Below are 23,571 nucleotides of genomic sequence, written 5' to 3'. Positions count from 1 at the left end.
TGGCAAAGACCCTAGCGGCAGTTCTGTCCATGACATCTGTTAAGATGCAGTAACTAGCTCACATCCATTCACTATTCATAGGTTCAATCACTGCCTCTGATTATAGACAAAATTTGAATCTAAGTATGAGCTAATGATGGAAAATCAAAGCTCAAGACATTGAAATAGATAAATCCAGCAATACATTTTTTTCTCAAAAACAATGTTATTTTTAAACTGTTTTCAATATGTTTTTCACAAAAGATAATTATAACAGTTTCATGTGAACTATATCATCAAAGCAGAAACTGGTAGTTTAGTCTTTCTTGCAAACAGGAAACTGAACATACAAAGGAAATTCTTGAGGCAACTATTCATTGTCAAGCAGTAATGATAATGAAGCTAAAACCTATTAAAACAGTTTTATTAATATTCTAATTGCAAAGTCAAAACTGTGAAAAAAAATTACACTCTGATCACTCAAAGAAATAACAATTATTAGGGCTTATTATTTCTGTCTAGCAGATTCACCCTTTTTTGAAAAATGTACAACTAAATCGTCAAAAAAACAAATTTATACACCATTATATATACATGACTTGGAATTATGGTATAATATAAAAAAAGTCCCTCATGAATGAAGGGATTAAAAAAAACAATAGATTAAGTAGAAGAATCTACTGTATACAAGCTCGGAAAACAAAAAAACGAAAGAAAGCTGATACTGAAACACGTGTACAGTTACACATTCAGAAATCTTTACACACAATCTACTCTTGACTGCAGCAGGATATCTACAACACCATTAAGACTTATTTCTTAATATAAAGTTGTCTTAAACAGTTTTAAAAAAAAGTTCATTAAAATTATCTTTTTTGTTTTAAAAGTTGTACCAGTTACTATGGTCTTTGCAAAACTATACTGAATAAGGATGATAGCAAATTAAGCCATGCATTTTAAATATGTTATCGTCTAAAGTAGATATTCTGCTGAAGCCCTAGAACTTTTACAGTTTATCCTTTTCACTCAGATCAAGGCACATTACATCTAAAGCGTGCACAGACACACATCATTAAGTTAGACCAGCTGCATAAAGCACATATACTGCCTTAACACTTAGTAAAAAGTACTTCACAATACCGTTTCACATTTCATAAATGCTTAGTTCTCAAAAAAAATAATAACAATAATATTTGGTTAAAATTGCTTGTAAGATTTGAAACATATCCCTGATTTTTGAGCTTTAAAAACAGAACTCATTTGCAAAAAGCTAATAAATAAGAAAATATTCACACACTGATTTTTGTATGATTAAATGAAAATCATTAAAAATAATTTCATATAAAACTATTTTCTTGGTGGATGGAGAAAGTAAGATAAATTTGCATTCCTTAAGTGAATTTTTGCACCATACATATACACTCTCACTAGACACCATCTATTTTATTATGAGAGGTTAAATGTGGTGTTTTATCCTATGTGCACAAAAACAAATGCACTCCAAAACTGCCTTCCAAAAACTTCGTGGAAAAACTGCTTCTAAAAGTTTCACTGTGTACAAACATCACAAAAACTCCTGAATTATCAAAACATACATATAAATCTTTACATATAAATTGAAGTGTTTTATAAACCATGAACAGTTAAGTAAAAATACAAAATAAAAACAAACATTCTATTGCTTAAATTTGTTCAGGGTTCACAGTTAATTGCTAATACTTAATTGGTAATAAATTTATCTGCATATTTAAAATAATATGATCTAAACGCCTATTATAGATATGTATGTCAATATTTGAATTCTTAATATAAACTCATTTTAAGAAGGATAATTTCTGCAATTATACATGATTATTTTTATTATAAGTTAAAAAAAACAGTGAAAATATCCAGATATTTATGAATGACTTAACCTTTTCTATTATATTGGCAAAGTCATTATAAAAAGGCATCCAAGTGTGAAATAACCCCCCCCCCACCCGCATAGATAACTAGATTCCAAGATGAACTTGATATACTGTGTCAGTGGGCTTGGTACTTTCAATGATATGTAGGTTTGAGAAGGAAAAGTTAAGAATTCAAAATTGCACTACTTTTCATTTTCTTTGTGTAACAATATTTTTATGATACTTTCACAAATACCTGAAAGACAACAGTCTTTTTTAAAATATGACAAATTTCTACAGCTTGATTTTAAAGCATTACAAAAATTACCAAGTTGGAATGTAAGTTAATTCATTGTCAGTACTTCTGCTCCTAAAATGGAAACAAAGAATTACATTTAACAAAAGTTATGACAAGATGGATACAGAAATTGGCAATTAGCAAATGCATAGTTATTTATTCAAGTACCAATTAAAACATTCTAATAATGCAAATAAATACAGATAACTTTCCCTCACTCCTATCTTCTCTTGTTTTTTTCAAAAAAAGAAGCACTGTATTTTCCATCTTGTAATCGACCAGAAAAGCTTCAGTGAAATGCACCTTAATGATTCAACTTTAGCAGAAACAGCTTTAGAGGACACACCTGTAGCTGAGAGATGCTTGCACATCCTACTTAAAAAATTAATATATATATATATATATATATATATATATATATATAAATTACTAGACTCAACATTTGATATATATATATAAGGCAATAATAATCAGTAAGCAAGTTAAAATGGTACAAATTATGTGAATTTTCATATAAATTACAGATTTAGTTAAAACTGAACAAGAAATTATTTTCTACCCTGCTAGTGGGATTTTAACTAGACAGTAATTCATTCTTACAAGGATACTTGAGAGATAAAGCATCTCTTTTAAGATACTGAAATTCAGTCAGTATCCTCTGGAATGATATACAGTATTCAGACTCATATATAGGAGAGGAAAAACAAACAATTTAATGCAGTTTGTGTAACTGTATTTTTTAAGGAAATTACGAACATAGACAAATATATTAACTAAAATAAATTGAATTAATACTTCAAATATTTCAACAAAGTCAATTTGACATCGTTAGGGAATAAATTTTTGGGGCAGTTTCATGCAACCAAATTTGTTGAGGTTAGGACAGTTTCTTAAGGCAAAAGTAGATTCAAGGAAAAGTATTTTGTATTTATAATTTGCTATGCCAGAGTAATATGGCTTTCTTCCAGCATATTCTACAGCAGGTGTCCAAAGCATGGTTAGCAAGTCCTTAGTGCTGTAGCAATGGAAACTGATATAGTCCTTATGTTCAACAATTCTGATGTTGCCTGCCTTGCCAGTTTGGCCATAGTAGGTTAGTTTACAACTACAAGAACACCTGGAAAGTATAGGGACTATGGCTGGTCTTTGGTGGAAAAGATAAGGGATGCTAAAATTTTTTATATGCTCTGTAAGGTGGTTGAAAGGTATTTTTTAAAAAGATTTTTGTTAGTTTCTCAGATGTGCATTGGTTATATGGAATAGTGATAGCTTTGACGTGGTCTCTGTTCTAGAGAGAGGGTTTAGGGTTTTAATATTTTTTGGATATAACAGGAATTGTAACCATTGGCTAAGAAGGTTTTGTGAAGGTGGCCAAGTTCAATGGCAAGGGTACTGTTATCTGAATTAATTTAGTTCTGTTATATATAAAGTTAATAATTCCATACTGTTGAGAGGGGAGGGGTGATGTGACTGTTTGTGAATGTATCTACTAGTGTGTGTGGGTTTTCTGTAAACAGAAAATGCCAGGATCCATCAGGCTAATGTGTAATTAAAGTGTTCAGGAAGGGGAGACTGTTGTCATTTTCTTTTTCTAATGTGAACCAGATCCTGAGATGTTGATTGTTTAGGTATGTTAAAAATATGCTCAAAGCATCCAGACCAAGCATAGCCAAAAAGTGGGTCTATATGGTGCAGAGTTTAGAGGTTTCTCTTCAAGTGTTTCCATGAAGAAATTAGCTGGGGAAGGAAGAAAGAAAGCAGACAGCCCATAGTCCCCTCTGTTTGTTTGCAAAACTTTCCTTGCCAAATGAAATAGCCAGAGTTCATAGTGAACTTAAACAAGGCTGAAATATTGGGAGGAAATTTAGTTTGGATAAGGTCTAAGGTATCTCTTTAAGTGGGACATTGGTGAATAGAGATGGGATCTTCAAAACTAACGATAATGTCAGTGTGTTGGAGTGCGAGGTTTTCTATACTTGCTTTAAAGTGGGTTGAGTTTTTTTTTTAAGTGTAAAGGAGTATTGCCAGTATGTTGTAAGAGCACTTGACTAATTTGTATGCAGGTGACTCAGTGGCATCTATACTTGGGCATAATTATATATTCTTTTTATGAATTTTAGATAATCCATATATATGGGAGGGGGGGGGATGGTCTAGAATTATATGTTTTTAGTTTATTAGTAACTTTGACAGGCCAGAAGGTGACCTTTTTTAAATCTATGAGGTAATCTGATTTGCCTTGATAGGGTCAGTCTAAAGGAAGGTAGGTTGAGTTATCTTTAAGTAAAGAAGCCTGTTTTAAAGCATAAATCATTGCAATTTAAAACTAGCGTAGCATTTCTCTTATCAGATTTAGTAATTACTACATTATTCTTCTTGATTTCCAAGTGCTTCATATTCTTTATAGAAGAGGTTACTTTTTGGAGGTTTTGCTTGAATTAGTATATTGCAGCATCCATTCTGATATTGTTGGCAATATGGGTAGGAAGGCTGGGAATCCTACTTTCAATCTGAATCATAATTTCTTCTGTAGGAATTTTTATAGGTTTGAGAGTGTAAAACTCGATTGGAGCTTAAAAATATCAAGGTGCTTTACATCGATTTTTACAGGTCAAGTCTCATGGGAACTGTTACAAAAATAACCTTGTTTGTCTCTATGTATTTTATGTTCAAGATTAATGTAATTAACCCTATGGGAATTGATTGTATTTACTGTTTTAACTAAAGTTTATAGAATGTCAAACACTAAGGCAATGCTTAGCTATTATACAAAACTTCCGATGGCAATGTATAAGAGCACAAGAAAGTTGTTTACGATGAAGTGTGTGAGAAAGTTGTTTGCGAGCTCTGTGCATGAATACCTTCAAAGCTAGTATCAAAGAGGTCCACTAGGTTCAAACAAGTTTCCGCTGCCTGGCAACATACGATCAAAAGAGTGCACGGAGGAGAACAAAGAGTGGATTGAACTTAAAAGAAGATGAAAGAGTCGTGCCAATTCTTCAGGGGTTACAACCCTTCGTGCAAGGTCTCAGAGGAGGCGAAAATAAAAGGGGACTGAGCTGAACATCATGATGGGAGTTCCAGGTCCAGTTGCCGAGAGAGAAGAGGCGAGGTCCAATTGCTGACAGAGAGCCGAGATCCAGTTTCCGAGAGAGCAGAGGCAAAGCGCTGTTACCAAAGAGAGCCATAGGCAGTTGGCGGAGAACCAGAAGCAGTTGGACCCAGAGGAAAAATTGGGAGAACAGCCAATGTGATGCCAAGTGCCGGTTGAATGTCCTAGTACTGGGGGAAGTCAACGGAAGCCAAAAACCGCAGAACGATCTTCAATACTGAAAGCTGAAACTTCTTGCCTGAACTTTTGAGCACTGGGAAGATTGCAGTCCAATACCCGCTGATTTTTCGCTGAAGCGCCTCTCCGGACGGAAACCTAAGGCCTGAGATGAGAGAAAAACCATACAGACTTTGATGCAGGACTTTTGGAAGGTGTCATGACAAAGAGCCTCTGTAAGTGTATTACATCCTTTAATGTACATTCTTCTTGTAATTTAGGAGATATGTCATAGATGGACCGATAAGAAATAGCAATAAGAAATATCTATAAGAGAGTCCTCTGAGTTGTTAACTGGAATATACATTGTAAGATAACTTGCCATAGCTAGTTAATTTCTTTATGAGTAAATTAGACTCGGCAATTTGGTTTTCTTAAGCAGAGAAGTAACAGAGTAAATATATTGTTTAGTCATTTAATATTGAAAAGAGAAAGTTTGCTTCTTTCTACCAAAAGCATAAAGGATAGGTAGAGAAGAGTAACCTCCCTATCACTTATTTAATGTACATTATTTTAAATGTAAATAAATGTGTTTTAATTGTATGGCTATAGAGTGCTGCCTGATTGTTTATTTTAATTTTTGCAATTCACTGTTCCTAAAAAAAAATATCAGACTTGTGAGCAGGAAACCAAGTGAGATAGCTGAAGCATATAGTTAAGTGCAAATAGACTATGACTGTTTGTGTAAAGTTTTACTGATGGAATTTGTGTTAGAGAAAGAGAAATCAACTGGCCGTATTATTGAGTTTTATGCCAATTAAAAGATATTAGTGGCGCAGTCTCAATAAAATAAATTTTCTAGTATCCATAGGTATAAGACTTGTAGTGCAAAAGGTAGATAAACACAGTATGCAATAGTGCAAGCGGGAAAGGTTACGAGAAAGTGCACACTGCTAATTAGAATAACGATATTTCAAAGGCGCAGTAACCAAGCAGGCTTATTAAATAGCAAGAAGTAAGAGCACACACATTATTACAGAGAGTATAGTTGTAGAAAAAAGGATAGTGCACTAATTGCTTCCAATTTGAGGATGAAGGAAGATAAGTTTATTATAGTGTTTACTTGACAGCAGAGTGTTTTAGAAGTTTAACAAATGTGGATGTTCTGACTTTATATTTTTAGAAATTCTTTAGCAGCTAATGCTTTAGAGATGTCTAAAAGAATCATCCAAAGGTCAGCATTGCAAAGCGCTCTTCTTCTACCACACAAATAGCTTCAATTAATGTCAGCAAGTAGAATGCTTATTTGGCCAGACCTTACCTTCTTAGCCATATAACTAAGGTCTGAAAACAGAACAAGAGGTCATTCCTGGAAGATGAGTAAAATTGTGGTTAGTAGGGATGTGAGAACTAGATTTTTTTTGTTGTTGTTTGGAGAGTTGTTAATGAATGGAATGGGATGCCAGAGTCGGTTGTGAGCACTTTGTCTATTAATAGATAAGAGGAGAGGCATGATAGATTATGTGGATAGTGTGGATCTCCCATGATGAGTATTAATACCTTAATATCTGAATGCCTTAAAGAATAATAGAAAAGTAAGCAGTCAAATTTTAAAGTCATTTGAATACTTACAAACCTTTTTTGGAGTGCAAAATTATATTATAATTGCTTTACTGGAGTGATTTTTTTTTTTTTTTAAATGCCAGTTTTACCTGTAAAGTTATAAACTTATAGCACATTAGATGGGATAAGGATCAGATAATCCAGAAACCCTGTTCTAGAGATAAACATACTTTTTTTTTTTTTTTTTTTTTTACAAGCCACACCTTTAATATGAAGGATGGTAGTCTTATTACTTACTTGATGCTCTTCACTCCACTTGGGAGCATAGGTCTTCCACCATCATTTTCCACCGGACTCTGTTTTTTGCTTCATCCGGTATCACATTTTGGAAGATTTCAGTTTGCATAGCAAAAATTTTTTTCTGAGACTAGGTTGCTAGCCCTGCGCTCAACCCTCCCCATTTATCCGGGCTTGGGACCGGCATGTCAAGTTTTCACTAAGCATGGCTGGGTTGGTAGTCTTATATAGTTCGCCCACCATTTGTAGGTCTCTGCTTCGCGTCTTTCCAAGAATAGTTGATTCATGCTGAAGGGGAGAAAGAAATGAAGGACGTCCGAATTGGTCGCCAACATGCGAAATCACATGCTTTATAGGTAAAATTTTCCAAATGTTACACAAGCAACATAGTTAACTACAATAATCATAAAAGAGAAGTTAATTTTCCGACCGGTAATAATAAACAACTCATTCCACAATACGGACTGATTACCCTATTATCGGAATGGATTCTCCTTTTTCTGAGATGTGCAGAAGTGTCGAAGGATCTCTAATCGGTGGGCAAACTATACCAGATGATAAAAAGCACTGATCCACCTGACACAGCGAGACATTAAATTATTCTATTCTTCTGCAATGTTTTTTGTATACTAAGAGAAGTGATCCTATTTCTTTCCCTTCCCACTAAAGAAAGCTTCTGGTTATATGTGAGACAATTGATGATCTTGCATAAAGCTTCCAAAAGAAATTCCTGTTCCATCTACTTCATTTTTATTTTTATTAAAAATGCTCCTCCAGGGAGTCCAAAAACTCATCAAGGCAGGGCCTACTTAAACATTCATGCTTTAATACCTATGGGTAGTCCATTCCACATGCTTTCTCACCATACACATAGCCAGCTTCCAGAGATGACTTCAGGTCCTAACTCTACCAGAAATAAGCTGCAAAATCTCACTTGTGCTATACTGTAAAATTTGTTTACTGACTTGTATATATTTCTATCATATCTCCTCAGATTTTGAAGACCACATTCCCTCAATGTCTTCTCACAGGAAGAATTCCACAGCAGTTATTTTGGTCACTGACTGGTGATTTGCCATTTTTCCATCTCCTTGGAATCCTTCACTCACTCACTCACTCTCTCTCTCTCACACACACACACACACACACACACACACACAGTGATCAAAATTAAAGCATTCCTGTTTAAGTCTGTGGGGCACCATCCAATGATCCAAATGCTTTGCAGGAATACATTGTCCATCATGTGGAAACAATATCTGAGAAAAAAAGAAAGTTCCAAAATTCACCACTGAGACACTGTAAACACCAAATGCATGGAATTTGCATATCATGCAACTCGGCAGGTGCTAGGAGGATTTAAAAAAGATGGACATGGGATTTGGTTGTTAATACAGTCCACAGTGATGGCACTAACCTTGCCCCAATATGCTTTGCTTGTGAAGCTGTACTACTTAAAAAATCACAGTGGCATTGCTGCACTCCATGAATTTTGTTACCTGACAAAAGTCAATGAGGTCCACTATCTCAGTGCTCTGCAATGAATGATTAGTTGTTTTTGAAGAAACAGATTTGTTGGCAGTTAGACCTGGCAGAGGTTAGCAAGCAAATCAGTTCACAACAAGTGATGAAGTTGTTACTGCCATTGTGGAGCAGATCATGAATAACAGCATTGTTATTCATGACCTGCAATTAACAGGAAAATTCTACAGAAGATTCTGTATTTCTACCCATTCAGGATAACATTGACACAGGAGTGGCACCCATGACATTCGCTTTAATATTCCTTGCTTGAGTGGTGTTGGATGCTGTGTGGTTGTGGATGGATTTGTGGGAAGAGGCTCACATTCACCTGAACAGAGCAGTGAAATATCCCCACACTTGCTGGGTATGGGCTAGGTAAAACTTGCATGCAATCCAACAAATTCCTTTGCATCACCCAAAGTTACTGTCTGTTTCAGGTTTATAGTTTCATCATTGGATCATTCTTGTTGGAGGACATTTAGTAGTCAGGTCCTGTGACCTGCTCAGTTACTGCTGAGAGGTATTGCAATATGATAAACAATCTTGTTGTGCCACAGCTACAGCAGCACCTGTACATGGATTCAGTCATGTTCATGCAGGATGGAGGCCCCTCCACACATTGGTCAATCTACAGAAGGTTCTTTGAGAATATTTCACAGAAGCCAGAACGATGCATTTCCCACTGCATGGGCCACCTCATTCACCTGATCTGATCCCCTGTGACTTCTGGCTCTGGGGATTTCTCAAAGACATGATTTATAGGGATCATCTTGATAACCTGCCATCACAGAAAGACAACATAATGCAGTATGTGTGCAACATCAGTCCCAACCAGCTGTGTTCTGCCACTGAACACACTGTGCAAAGGATGCAATTTGTGGCATACTAAGAAGGGCAGCACATTGAACCATGAACTGGAATTACTTTTTTTTTTCTCAATTATTGCTTCTGCATGACGTCCAATGTATTGCTGCAAAGTTTCACAGCATTTGGATCACTGGATAGTACTCCACAAAGACTTAAATGGATACTTTAATTTTGATCACCCTATATATAAATATAAATAAAAAACTAAAAGCTAAACATTAGCATTTTCTACATGCATAGATACTTGATTCCTAAAAGATACATTTTACTTCCTTAATAAAATTTCTTTCACTTTTTTCTTTAATGCGACATGAAGTAATACTCACAAGTTGCATATTGAGTTAGAAGAGAATATCTGAAGTGCTGGATGCTGACCAGCTAGTAATATCTTCAGGATCAGCTGGCTTAATAACTTCTTCCATGACTGGTGGTGGACTCTTTGGAAGTGGGGGTGGGGATGCTTCTCTGTGAAGTGAGCGATATATACCCAGTTCAAATGTTTCATCACTTAGTAGGCTTGGAGTATAACTTGAAAGACTACCTGTCAAACAAGAAAATTTAGACAAATTACAAATCTTAACTATGAAAGGATATTCACTTTAAACCAGAAATATTTTACTTTTAACATTTTTCAGATAACCACAGGAAAAACACACAGACACAAACACAAAATATATTAGACATAACGATTTAACCCTTCATCAAACATAATTACAAAATCAAATCAGTGATTAACAGAAATGGTAATTCGGTAACAAAATCATGAGGGGGGGGGGGTGAACAACAATTAAAGTCAAACACAATAAAAGAACAATCACATTACTGATATGTGAAAACATGCAGAGCGGTTATATTCTCACCCCCCCCCCCCCATATTAAACTGAATATCTGAACAATATCATCATTATCAATCCTAAGAGGATATTATGATAGCACATAAAGTTTACATCATTACAAACTTTCTTCCAAAGTAACCTGCTGTCTGTTAGACTCCAATATTGCAATCTCATTTCAGTCTTCTTAGACACTTCTTATGTATTAATACACCTAGAGCTTGGTCTTCCTCTGGGTCTTTTTCCTACCATCCTGACCAAAAAAATGTTTTGTATTGACAATGGCTATGAAACTTTACCAAAAATTTTACAAATAAAAATATTAAACATAAGTGATTCTGGCAATAATATTTTGATAGATTAAATTGACAGTAGTGAATATTTAGATAAGCATAGGGAAGGTCTTATTTCTCTAATGTTAGCATTAGCATATTGACTATTTAGATTCTCATAAAGATGATCTTCTTCTTTGAGTGCCATCTCCTATCGGAGGTCGGCGACCACCTTGGCAAATTTTGAACGATTCTCAGCTATTAATGGAGAATGGAAACTGCAAGATGAGATCATCAAGGTCATCCTGGTACCAAGTACAGCATAGTAAGAAGAGGTACTACTGAGAAGTATATGGCTGCTGCTTCTATGTTTGTGCTGAGTGAGACTTGTTGGAATGGGAGGGGGGGAATAAGAACAAGATAGGGGATGTTGTTAGAATAAGGAACTTGTTGTAATAAGGAGAGGATATGGAAAAATTTAGGCTTTCTATGTTTAAAATATAAGAAATGTTCATTTCCAAAGGACTGTGTGTATAGGATTATAATAGTGTAATAATTTTTAAGCTGGTGCTCTTGCAACCACACGTGAAAGGATAGGGTATCCTTTACCCATTACCAATGCTTGTGATTACATTGTTGTTTCTGATGGTTTATGAGATGAACCAAAATATTTGTATCTAATTTGTACTTTAAACTTCTTTACTGCTATCATTTCTGCAAAAGATTTTTGTTTACAAACTGCCATAAATAGATGTAAACAAAAATATAATTTATTAGCAAGTATAATTGCTCATAAATTAGACAACTGATATTTTAAAAGACAAAGATGCTAGAAAACAAAAATTCCTGATACTTAGATGCCATTGAACAGTATTAGAATTTGTGACTATAAAACCCCACAAGTAATAAAATATACAAGTCAAGTAACTAATATATGGCATTTTAATTTTTATGACAGCTCAGAACCATGTTTGGTGTATAGCAAGGATGATGAATTATTTAACTAGCCCAACCAATTCATTGTAGGTATTACACAGTTTCTCAATTTATTTTCATTTTTTTTTATGCATGAAATATAAGCCTGTTATAGAAGACTTGAAATCATATTTATACACAGTGTACAAAACCTAAGGATGAACACTATTTCTGAAGATTACAACTGCAAATTCAACGAATCACCTAGTGGCAATTTGTATAAATGACAATTTTGAGTATAAAACAGGTACATATTAAAATCACGCACAAAGGGGTCACATGGTAGCACCCAACAGGATAAAAGCTTTCACTGCAAATTGTGTTTGAAGGAAACTCTTTTCATGAAGGAATAAAATTACAAACTTGTAATGTCTCAAAGATATCATCTGGATGATTTCATGTGGGGAAGAATTATTTGAAAGCTTGAAGGAGGCCACAAAATTACTGATATTGCCAGAGAGTTTGGAATTTCACATAGCATTGTATCCAGGCTGGGGACAGTGTTTCAAACCAATGGAATGTGTTTCAGACATTTGCTAAGAGGATGCCCTGGTTCTATCATGAAGCATGAAGACAAATTTTTAGTTATAAACAGCAAAACGTAATCGACACACCATGGCAGGTCAACTTGCAAATCTGCTCCATTCAAGCATGCAAACTGTGGCAAGACACCTACAACAAGTAGGCCTATGCACCTGAAGGACTATAGTCTATATCCCTTTATCCACAGTTCATCATTGAATAGAGCACGTTTTCAGTGGTGTTGTATCCAACATTACTGAATAGAGTTGAAAGTTTAGTCTTTCCTCTGATTCTAGACAAGCTTGATCTGGTGTGAAACTGGTACTGCTTATCATTGTGAGAATGTTCTTGAAAGTGATAGATATGGCAGTGCTGGGAAGCATTATGCTTAATAGATACACCAAGCTACAAATGCTGGAAAAAGGGGACTATGACTGGTAAACAACATTACAAGGAAGTTCTTCAATGTCGTGCTCGATTGTTCCATAGTGCTGTACTCAAAGAATTTATTTTTATGGATGACAATGCCACACCACATTGTACACAAGCAGTGGACATACTTCTGGAGACCGAGGATATTAATTGAATCGTGGCCAGCATGCTCCCCAGATCTCAACCCTGTAAAAAAACATATCTGGAGGGCTGTTGGCCCTCCAGAAAACAAATAAAGCATTGTTTGTTTGTTTTCTGGAGGAGGAGTTTTTTTATTATTATTATACGGGCACCTCCATGGAATCCAAACACATCATGGGAGACCGAATCTATCATACCTCTCCTTGAACTGATTAACAGACAAAGCACTCATAACTGACTCTGGCAATGAATTCCACTCATTCCCCACTCTCCAAGCAAAAAATCTAGTCCTCACACCACTACTAACCACACCTTTATTCAACTTCTAGGGATGACCCTAGCCAAGTGCTAAACAGTTCCCCTGCATCTATCCTATAAAATCCTTTAAGCAACCTACACGTTTCTATCATATCCCCTCTTTCTCTCCTCTCAACCAATTTCTGCAATCCACACAGCTTCAATCTATTCTCATAGGGAACATTCCACAGGCCACTCACCTCTGAATCCTCTCCACTGCTTCCTCATCCCAAAGAAACCTAGGAGACCAGACTTGAGCACAGTAATCCAGATGTGAGCATATCAAGGTCTTATAAAGAGGAATTACAACTTCCTTATCTGTACTTGTTAATGTGTTCCTCACTAGCCAAGTAATCTTATGGGCTAATTTAGAAACCTTAGCAATATATCCCCTAAGGTTTAACTCTGTCTACCACCACTCCTAAATCTCTAGCTTCATCTATTTCCTGAATGAGAGTGCCATCAATGTGATACACAGCTTGTAATCTATTTATCCCAAAATGCATAACTTTACATTTCTTGACATTAAACTGATGCCCATTAACTTTTGCCCATACTGACAGCCTATTTAAATCTTCCTACAAAATCTCCATATCGCCTTGATTAACTATTACTCTACCTAATTTTTCAACATCCTCATCAGCAAACAACTGAATATTTCCTTTCAGGTTATTTCCTATATCATTTATGTACAAATTAAACGGCAATGGTCCCAGCACTAAACCTTGTGGCATACCACTAGTCACCTGTTTTTGCCTCGATTCTGCTCCACCTCCATACACCACTTTTTGATATCTGTCCAGCAGGCACCCTCTTATCCACTTAACCAGTGTAATATCTATCCCCGTTTGTTCTAATTTGTATAACAGTCATTCCATGTGGTATTCTGTCAAATGCTTTTTGTAAAATCATCGTGCAGCCATTTCCTTTATCCATCTCGCTGTCCATTATAAAAGGTTAGTAAATTACTAAGGCATGACCAATCCTTTACAAAGCAATGTTGACCCTCATAGAGTATCATATTTTTATCTATGCATTCTTTAATTCTCTTTTTTACCAATTATTCTAGTACTTTTACCACCATGCCTGAGATACTGATTGGTCTATAATTTACTACTGTAGTCATAGAATCTTCCTATACAAAGGAATAATTTTGCCTTCTTTCCACTCCCTTGGAACTCTACCAGAGCTGAGACTTATATTAAGCAGTTTAGTCAAAGGCATTGCCAATTCCCTTGCACATTCTTGCAAAATCCTAGCTGTTCTCACTATGTTCCCACATTAGTGTCTGTCACATAAGTTAAAGCAGTAACCTGACTGGCATGATATATCCTTGCAAAGTGGTCACTCAGTAGCTCAACTATTTTATCCATTTCTGTCTCCTCATGACCATCATCATCACTCTTAGTTATTCTTCCTCTTACTTGCCACATAATGAAAGAACTCTTTGGGATTTCCTTTGGCCTGCTAGGCTAAGTTCTTCTCACAATCTGATTTTGCCTTCCTTGCCATGCTGGTCACCTTTCTTGTTATATCCATAGTATATCCTATGCACTACCAACATCCCTTACCCTGCAGCGTTTTATGCGATAGTACAGATTTAAGCTTTTTCCTAAGCATGTCGTAATCACCTGCCTTGTAATTTCACAAATACCCCTTCTTGACAGAATATTCCTCATGTTTTACAATCTCCCAAGTCAAGAAGACCACATGGTCACTTTCACCAATTGGGGGGCAATGTTGTCACCTTGGTTATGGATAGCTCTTCTGATCCTATGACCAGGTCCAGTACTCTCACTTCTAGTCCCCTCCATCATAGGCTGCCTTAAGTAATTATCCCCCAGCAGGTGTATAAATTCTATTTCCTTCCTGCCATGTGATCTTTCTTCCTTCCAGTCTATATCTCCATAGTTGAAGTCTCCCATAATAATCAGACGACCTGTACTCATTGTACTAATTTGGCGATGCATGTCTTCCAGATCATCTGTGGAATTTCCTTGCCTATAGCAACAACCAACTGTATATTTTGTCTTATTGGTCTTAATCTCACACCAGATTGCTTCAAATAAACAGCCACCATCCTGCCTGTCTCCTATTCTTTTTGGTTGCAATTCATCTGCTATCAAGAACCCCTGAATCACTTGATGCCAAGCATTGTACAACGTTGTGAGAGAGCTGCAGTTTGGGATAGACATATTTCATACTAAAATACTCTATCTGAATAGTCTAATTAAGTACTACACATTAATTCCTTAATTAATTCCAAAGTCTCTTGACAATGCTAGAAAAGACAAATGGATTAAAACAATTTTAATTTTACTCATTCCAATCAAAAATCTTGGTCCCTGATTAGAAAGCTTGACCCTAATACAAGGACTTCTGGTAAACTGCCCGCCATAGATCCAAAACACAATGCAAAGCATATAGTCTCGATGACTAAATATCCCCAAGACAGAGTAACTACGAGAGAGGTGAAACAAAAACCCAAAAAAATCTTAAAACAGATCTTCCACCATCATCACTATCTCAGGCTTTCACTTCCCAGGAACTTACCCAGGCAGTTACCTCATTGAGGACTGAGAAGGCAGCTGGACTCTATAACATCTACCTTGAATTCATTAAGAACTGTGGACCAAAAACTATTAAATGGCTCACTGCTATGTACAATGATATCCTGGACTCTGGCATACTTCCATCAATTTTTAAAAGATCTAAAATCATCGCTGTCTTAAAATCTGGCAAAGACCCTACAATTGCTTCCAACTACTGTCCAATTGCCTTGTTAAGCATCTGCCTGAAACTTCTCGAAAGAATGCTATACAACAGAATTTCTTCAAGTATACATAACAGAACTCCACAGGAACAGGCTGGCTTCAAACCTGATAGAAGTTGTTGCAATCAAGTACTGGCCTTGACAACCTTTATAGAGAACGGTTATGAAAAACAATTGAAAACAATAGCAGTATTCGTAGACCTCTCTGCTGCCTATGACACAGTGTGGAGAGAGGGTCTTATCTTAACATTCCTAGAAACTATCCCATCACCAAAACTAGCCAACCTAATTAATCAAATACTAACAGAACAGATGGATATAAGTATCTCTCAATGAATCCAAAACTAAATTCTTTAACATTAAAAATGGCCTACCTCAGGGGTCAGTTCTTACCCCATTGCTCTTTAACTTATATATTAGTGATATCCCAGAGACAGCATCACAGAGATTCATGTATGCTGACTATATTGCCATTGCAACTCAACATTCAACATTCCAAAAAGCTGAGAACACCTTAACTGAAGATCTGGTTGTACTTGATAAATACTTTAGACGATGGCAATTACAACCTAACCTGAACAAAACTGAAGTAGCATCTTTTCATTTAAGTAATATCCAGGCCAACAATATCCCAAAAGTTTACTTCAGAAATAAACAGGTGAAATTTAACAATCATCCAAAATACCTAGAAGTTACCCTAGACAGAAGTTTGATATTTAAATATCATCTAGAAAATATTGCCGTAAAATTAAAAACTCGGAATAATATAATGCATAAACTTGCTGGTACTTCTTGGAATGCTGATGCCAACACATTGCATACTACTGCACTGTCTTTGGTCTATTCTACAGCAGAGTATTGTGCTCCTGTGTGGCTGAACAGCACACATGCCTCTTTAGTCGATGTCCAGCTGAATCAAACAATGAAGATAATCTCTGGAGTTTTAAGATCTATTCCTGGCTACTGGCTCTCAACTCTCAGTAATATAGCTCTTCCCTCACTCCGCAGGACCCAAGCCTTAAGCAAATTATGGACAAAAATAATTGGAAACAGTTCTTTGCCTATCCACCAAGACATTTCTTTCCATACTTCACAAAGACTGAAATCCAGGCACCCTGCCTGGAGGAGTGCAATACAAATAAACGACCAGAACTTCAACCTATGCGAGTCATGGGGATAGTATTGGTTTCAACGTACCTCCAATCTTCAAATTCCCATTTCAAATCCGACATCTCGTTTGGAGGGCTTCAATTTCCCTAGACATGTCTGGACCACTTGAAATTGGATCAGAACAGGACATGGGAGATGTAAGCATCTCTTGCATAAATGGAGCTGGTCCAATACTCCAAACTGTGAATGCAGAAGAAAGATCCAGACCATCAATCACATTGTGCTTGAGTGCCCTATCTACTCATTCTCAGGTTCTAAACAGGACTGACTCCAGAATCCCTGGAGTGGATCTGGGATTTAAGGATTAAGCTCCGACTCCTGATTCTTAATTTTGAAGTTTAATCATTTCAACCTAGTGTACCCCTTTTTTAATATGATTTTTACAATTGTCTTCATGCTGTTTTATGTAATTTGTATGTATTATCCTGAGACCTGTACATCATATGCTAAATAAATAAAAATAATTTCTTAACTACATCCTTAAGAAAATTGTAACTTTTGCCAAGAACGTATTACAATTTAATATTTACGAAAATTATAACATGTTTTATGTAATATAATTTATTAGTATGCTGGCAATAAATTTATGTCCACATTTGGCTGCAGTCATGAAAATGTTTTCATATACAGGTATAAAAAATAAATTCGTGTTTAGCTTTTGGACACCAGTGTACTACTGGTAATCTCTTAAAAAAAAGCATCTGCCTGAAACTTCTCGAAAGAATGCTATACAACAGAATTTCTTCAAGTATACATAACAGAACTCCACAGGAACAGGCTGGCTTCAAACCTGATAGAAGTTGTTGCAATCAAGTACTGGCCTTGACAACCTTTATAGAGAACGGTTATGAAAAACAATTGAAAACAATAGCAGTATTCGTAGACCTCTCTGCTGCCTATGACACAGTGTGGAGAGAGGGTCTTATCTTAACATTCCTAGAAACTATCCCATCACCAAAACTAGCCAACCTAATTAATCAAATACTAACAGAACACATGGATATAAGTATCTCTCAATGAATCCAAAACTAAATTCTTTAACATTAAAAATGGCCTACCTCAGGGGTCAGTTCTTACCCCATTGCTCTTTAACTTATATATTAGTGATATCCCAGAGACAGCATCACAGAGATTCATGTATGCTGACTATATTGCCATTGCAACTCAACATTCAACATTCCAAAAAGCTGAGAACACCTTAACTGAAGATCTGGTTGTACTTGATAAATACTTTAGACGATGGCAATTACAACCTAACCTGAACAAAACTGAAGTAGCATCTTTTCATTTAAGTAATATCCAGGCCAACAATATCCCAAAAGTTTACTTCAGAAATAAACAGGTGAAATTTAACAATCATCCAAAATACCTAGAAGTTACCCTAGACAGAAGTTTGATATTTAAATATCATCTAGAAAATATTGCCGTAAAATTAAAAACTCGGAATAATATAATGCATAAACTTGCTGGTACTTCTTGGAATGCTGATGCCAACACATTGCATACTACTGCACTGTCTTTGGTCTATTCTACAGCAGAGTATTGTGCTCCTGTGTGGCTGAACAGCACACATGCCTCTTTAGTCGATGTCCAGCTGAATCAAACAATGAAGATAATCTCTGGAGTTTTAAGATCTATTCCTGGCTACTGGCTCTCAACTCTCAGTAATATAGCTCTTCCCTCACTCCGCAGGACCCAAGCCTTAAGCAAATTATGGACAAAAATAATTGGAAACAGTTCTTTGCCTATCCACCAAGACATTTCTTTCCATACTTCACAAAGACTGAAATCCAGGCACCCTGCCTGGAGGAGTGCAATACAAATAAACGACCAGAACTTCAACCTATGCGAGTCATGGGGATAGTATTGGTTTCAACGTACCTCCAATCTTCAAATTCCCATTTCAAATCCGACATCTCGTTTGGAGGGCTTCAATTTCCCTAGACATGTCTGGACCACTTGAAATTGGATCAGAACAGGACATGGGAGATGTAAGCATCTCTTGCATAAATGGAGCTGGTCCAATACTCCAAACTGTGAATGCAGAAGAAAGATCCAGACCATCAATCACATTGTGCTTGAGTGCCCTATCTACTCATTCTCAGGTTCTAAACAGGACTGACTCCAGAATCCCTGGAGTGGATCTGGGATTTAAGGATTAAGCTCCGACTCCTGATTCTTAATTTTGAAGTTTAATCATTTCAACCTAGTGTACCCCTTTTTTAATATGATTTTTACAATTGTCTTCATGCTGTTTTATGTAATTTGTATGTATTATCCTGAGACCTGTACATCATATGCTAAATAAATAAAAATAATTTCTTAACTACATCCTTAAGAAAATTGTAACTTTTGCCAAGAACGTATTACAATTTAATATTTACGAAAATTATAACATGTTTTATGTAATATAATTTATTAGTATGCTGGCAATAAATTTATGTCCACATTTGGCTGCAGTCATGAAAATGTTTTCATATACAGGTATAAAAAATAAATTCGTGTTTAGCTTTTGGACACCAGTGTACTACTGGTAATCTCTTAAAAAAAAGCATCTGCCTGAAACTTCTCGAAAGAATGCTATACAACAGAATTTCTTCAAGTATACATAACAGAACTCCACAGGAACAGGCTGGCTTCAAACCTGATAGAAGTTGTTGCAATCAAGTACTGGCCTTGACAACCTTTATAGAGAACGGTTATGAAAAACAATTGAAAACAATAGCAGTATTCGTAGACCTCTCTGCTGCCTATGACACAGTGTGGAGAGAGGGTCTTATCTTAACATTCCTAGAAACTATCCCATCACCAAAACTAGCCAACCTAATTAATCAAATACTAACAGAACACATGGATATAAGTATCTCTCAATGAATCCAAAACTAAATTCTTTAACATTAAAAATGGCCTACCTCAGGGGTCAGTTCTTACCCCATTGCTCTTTAACTTATATATTAGTGATATCCCAGAGACAGCATCACAGAGATTCATGTATGCTGACTATATTGCCATTGCAACTCAACATTCAACATTCCAAAAAGCTGAGAACACCTTAACTGAAGATCTGGTTGTACTTGATAAATACTTTAGACGATGGCAATTACAACCTAACCTGAACAAAACTGAAGTAGCATCTTTTCATTTAAGTAATATCCAGGCCAACAATATCCCAAAAGTTTACTTCAGAAATAAACAGGTGAAATTTAACAATCATCCAAAATACCTAGAAGTTACCCTAGACAGAAGTTTGATATTTAAATATCATCTAGAAAATATTGCCGTAAAATTAAAAACTCGGAATAATATAATGCATAAACTTGCTGGTACTTCTTGGAATGCTGATGCCAACACATTGCATACTACTGCACTGTCTTTGGTCTATTCTACAGCAGAGTATTGTGCTCCTGTGTGGCTGAACAGCACACATGCCTCTTTAGTCGATGTCCAGCTGAATCAAACAATGAAGATAATCTCTGGAGTTTTAAGATCTATTCCTGGCTACTGGCTCTCAACTCTCAGTAATATAGCTCTTCCCTCACTCCGCAGGACCCAAGCCTTAAGCAAATTATGGACAAAAATAATTGGAAACAGTTCTTTGCCTATCCACCAAGACATTTCTTTCCATACTTCACAAAGACTGAAATCCAGGCACCCTGCCTGGAGGAGTGCAATACAAATAAACGACCAGAACTTCAACCTATGCGAGTCATGGGGATAGTATTGGTTTCAACGTACCTCCAATCTTCAAATTCCCATTTCAAATCCGACATCTCGTTTGGAGGGCTTCAATTTCCCTAGACATGTCTGGACCACTTGAAATTGGATCAGAACAGGACATGGGAGATGTAAGCATCTCTTGCATAAATGGAGCTGGTCCAATACTCCAAACTGTGAATGCAGAAGAAAGATCCAGACCATCAATCACATTGTGCTTGAGTGCCCTATCTACTCATTCTCAGGTTCTAAACAGGACTGACTCCAGAATCCCTGGAGTGGATCTGGGATTTAAGGATTAAGCTCCGACTCCTGATTCTTAATTTTGAAGTTTAATCATTTCAACCTAGTGTACCCCTTTTTTAATATGATTTTTACAATTGTCTTCATGCTGTTTTATGTAATTTGTATGTATTATCCTGAGACCTGTACATCATATGCTAAATAAATAAAAATAATTTCTTAACTACATCCTTAAGAAAATTGTAACTTTTGCCAAGAACGTATTACAATTTAATATTTACGAAAATTATAACATGTTTTATGTAATATAATTTATTAGTATGCTGGCAATAAATTTATGTCCACATTTGGCTGCAGTCATGAAAATGTTTTCATATACAGGTATAAAAAATAAATTCGTGTTTAGCTTTTGGACACCAGTGTACTACTGGTAATCTCTTAAAAAAAAGCATCTGCCTGAAACTTCTCGAAAGAATGCTATACAACAGAATTTCTTCAAGTATACATAACAGAACTCCACAGGAACAGGCTGGCTTCAAACCTGATAGAAGTTGTTGCAATCAAGTACTGGCCTTGACAACCTTTATAGAGAACGGTTATGAAAAACAATTGAAAACAATAGCAGTATTCGTAGACCTCTCTGCTGCCTATGACACAGTGTGGAGAGAGGGTCTTATCTTAACATTCCTAGAAACTATCCCATCACCAAAACTAGCCAACCTAATTAATCAAATACTAACAGAACACATGGATATAAGTATCTCTCAATGAATCCAAAACTAAATTCTTTAACATTAAAAATGGCCTACCTCAGGGGTCAGTTCTTACCCCATTGCTCTTTAACTTATATATTAGTGATATCCCAGAGACAGCATCACAGAGATTCATGTATGCTGACTATATTGCCATTGCAACTCAACATTCAACATTCCAAAAAGCTGAGAACACCTTAACTGAAGATCTGGTTGTACTTGATAAATACTTTAGACGATGGCAATTACAACCTAACCTGAACAAAACTGAAGTAGCATCTTTTCATTTAAGTAATATCCAGGCCAACAATATCCCAAAAGTTTACTTCAGAAATAAACAGGTGAAATTTAACAATCATCCAAAATACCTAGAAGTTACCCTAGACAGAAGTTTGATATTTAAATATCATCTAGAAAATATTGCCGTAAAATTAAAAACTCGGAATAATATAATGCATAAACTTGCTGGTACTTCTTGGAATGCTGATGCCAACACATTGCATACTACTGCACTGTCTTTGGTCTATTCTACAGCAGAGTATTGTGCTCCTGTGTGGCTGAACAGCACACATGCCTCTTTAGTCGATGTCCAGCTGAATCAAACAATGAAGATAATCTCTGGAGTTTTAAGATCTATTCCTGGCTACTGGCTCTCAACTCTCAGTAATATAGCTCTTCCCTCACTCCGCAGGACCCAAGCCTTAAGCAAATTATGGACAAAAATAATTGGAAACAGTTCTTTGCCTATCCACCAAGACATTTCTTTCCATACTTCACAAAGACTGAAATCCAGGCACCCTGCCTGGAGGAGTGCAATACAAATAAACGACCAGAACTTCAACCTATGCGAGTCATGGGGATAGTATTGGTTTCAACGTACCTCCAATCTTCAAATTCCCATTTCAAATCCGACATCTCGTTTGGAGGGCTTCAATTTCCCTAGACATGTCTGGACCACTTGAAATTGGATCAGAACAGGACATGGGAGATGTAAGCATCTCTTGCATAAATGGAGCTGGTCCAATACTCCAAACTGTGAATGCAGAAGAAAGATCCAGACCATCAATCACATTGTGCTTGAGTGCCCTATCTACTCATTCTCAGGTTCTAAACAGGACTGACTCCAGAATCCCTGGAGTGGATCTGGGATTTAAGGATTAAGCTCCGACTCCTGATTCTTAATTTTGAAGTTTAATCATTTCAACCTAGTGTACCCCTTTTTTAATATGATTTTTACAATTGTCTTCATGCTGTTTTATGTAATTTGTATGTATTATCCTGAGACCTGTACATCATATGCTAAATAAATAAAAATAATTTCTTAACTACATCCTTAAGAAAATTGTAACTTTTGCCAAGAACGTATTACAATTTAATATTTACGAAAATTATAACATGTTTTATGTAATATAATTTATTAGTATGCTGGCAATAAATTTATGTCCACATTTGGCTGCAGTCATGAAAATGTTTTCATATACAGGTATAAAAAATAAATTCGTGTTTAGCTTTTGGACACCAGTGTACTACTGGTAATCTCTTCCTAGGAGTAATATATGAATAGTACTAATAATTCAAAATTAATGACAATATTTCAATTTTGTTTTTTACTCCCCACCCCTCCCTCCTTACAATAAAACATTCTCAGCGATCGAGCGTATAAATTTTCTTATAATGATCATGAATTTCGGAATTATTTATTCTCCAAACTTCCAGAAATTTACAAAATTACACTAATCCAAAAACAACACCACAAAAAAGTCTA

At 35.9% G+C, this 23,571-nt stretch overlaps 1 protein-coding gene across 2 annotated transcripts in view; it reads right to left on the bottom strand.

Moving 5' to 3' along the window:
• Positions 1-385: 385 nt before the first annotated feature.
• LOC150092423 (uncharacterized) overlaps positions 386-23,571 on the bottom strand; it is an 88,950-nt gene continuing 65,764 nt past the window's right edge. The window contains exons 4-5 of one of the 2 annotated variants that reach the window (XM_090415074.1): positions 10,009-10,223; positions 386-2,538 (exon numbers count right to left, since the gene is read on the bottom strand). In XM_090415074.1, the coding sequence (XP_090271200.1) occupies positions 10,024-10,223 (200 nt within the window). In that variant the 3' untranslated portion in view covers positions 386-2,538; positions 10,009-10,023. The remainder of the gene's footprint in view (positions 2,539-10,008; positions 10,224-23,571) is intronic. The other variant, XM_090415073.1, reaches the window with a different exon arrangement.

This window comes from Typopeltis vanoorti, chromosome 26 (genome assembly GCF_054136105.1).
Source record: "Typopeltis vanoorti isolate ZY-2024b chromosome 26, IOZ_Tvanoo_1.0, whole genome shotgun sequence".
Lineage (NCBI taxonomy): Eukaryota > Metazoa > Arthropoda > Arachnida > Uropygi > Thelyphonidae > Typopeltis > Typopeltis vanoorti.
The sequence above is the reverse complement of the archived record's forward strand: the minus strand, read 5'-3'. Positions and strand labels throughout refer to the sequence as shown.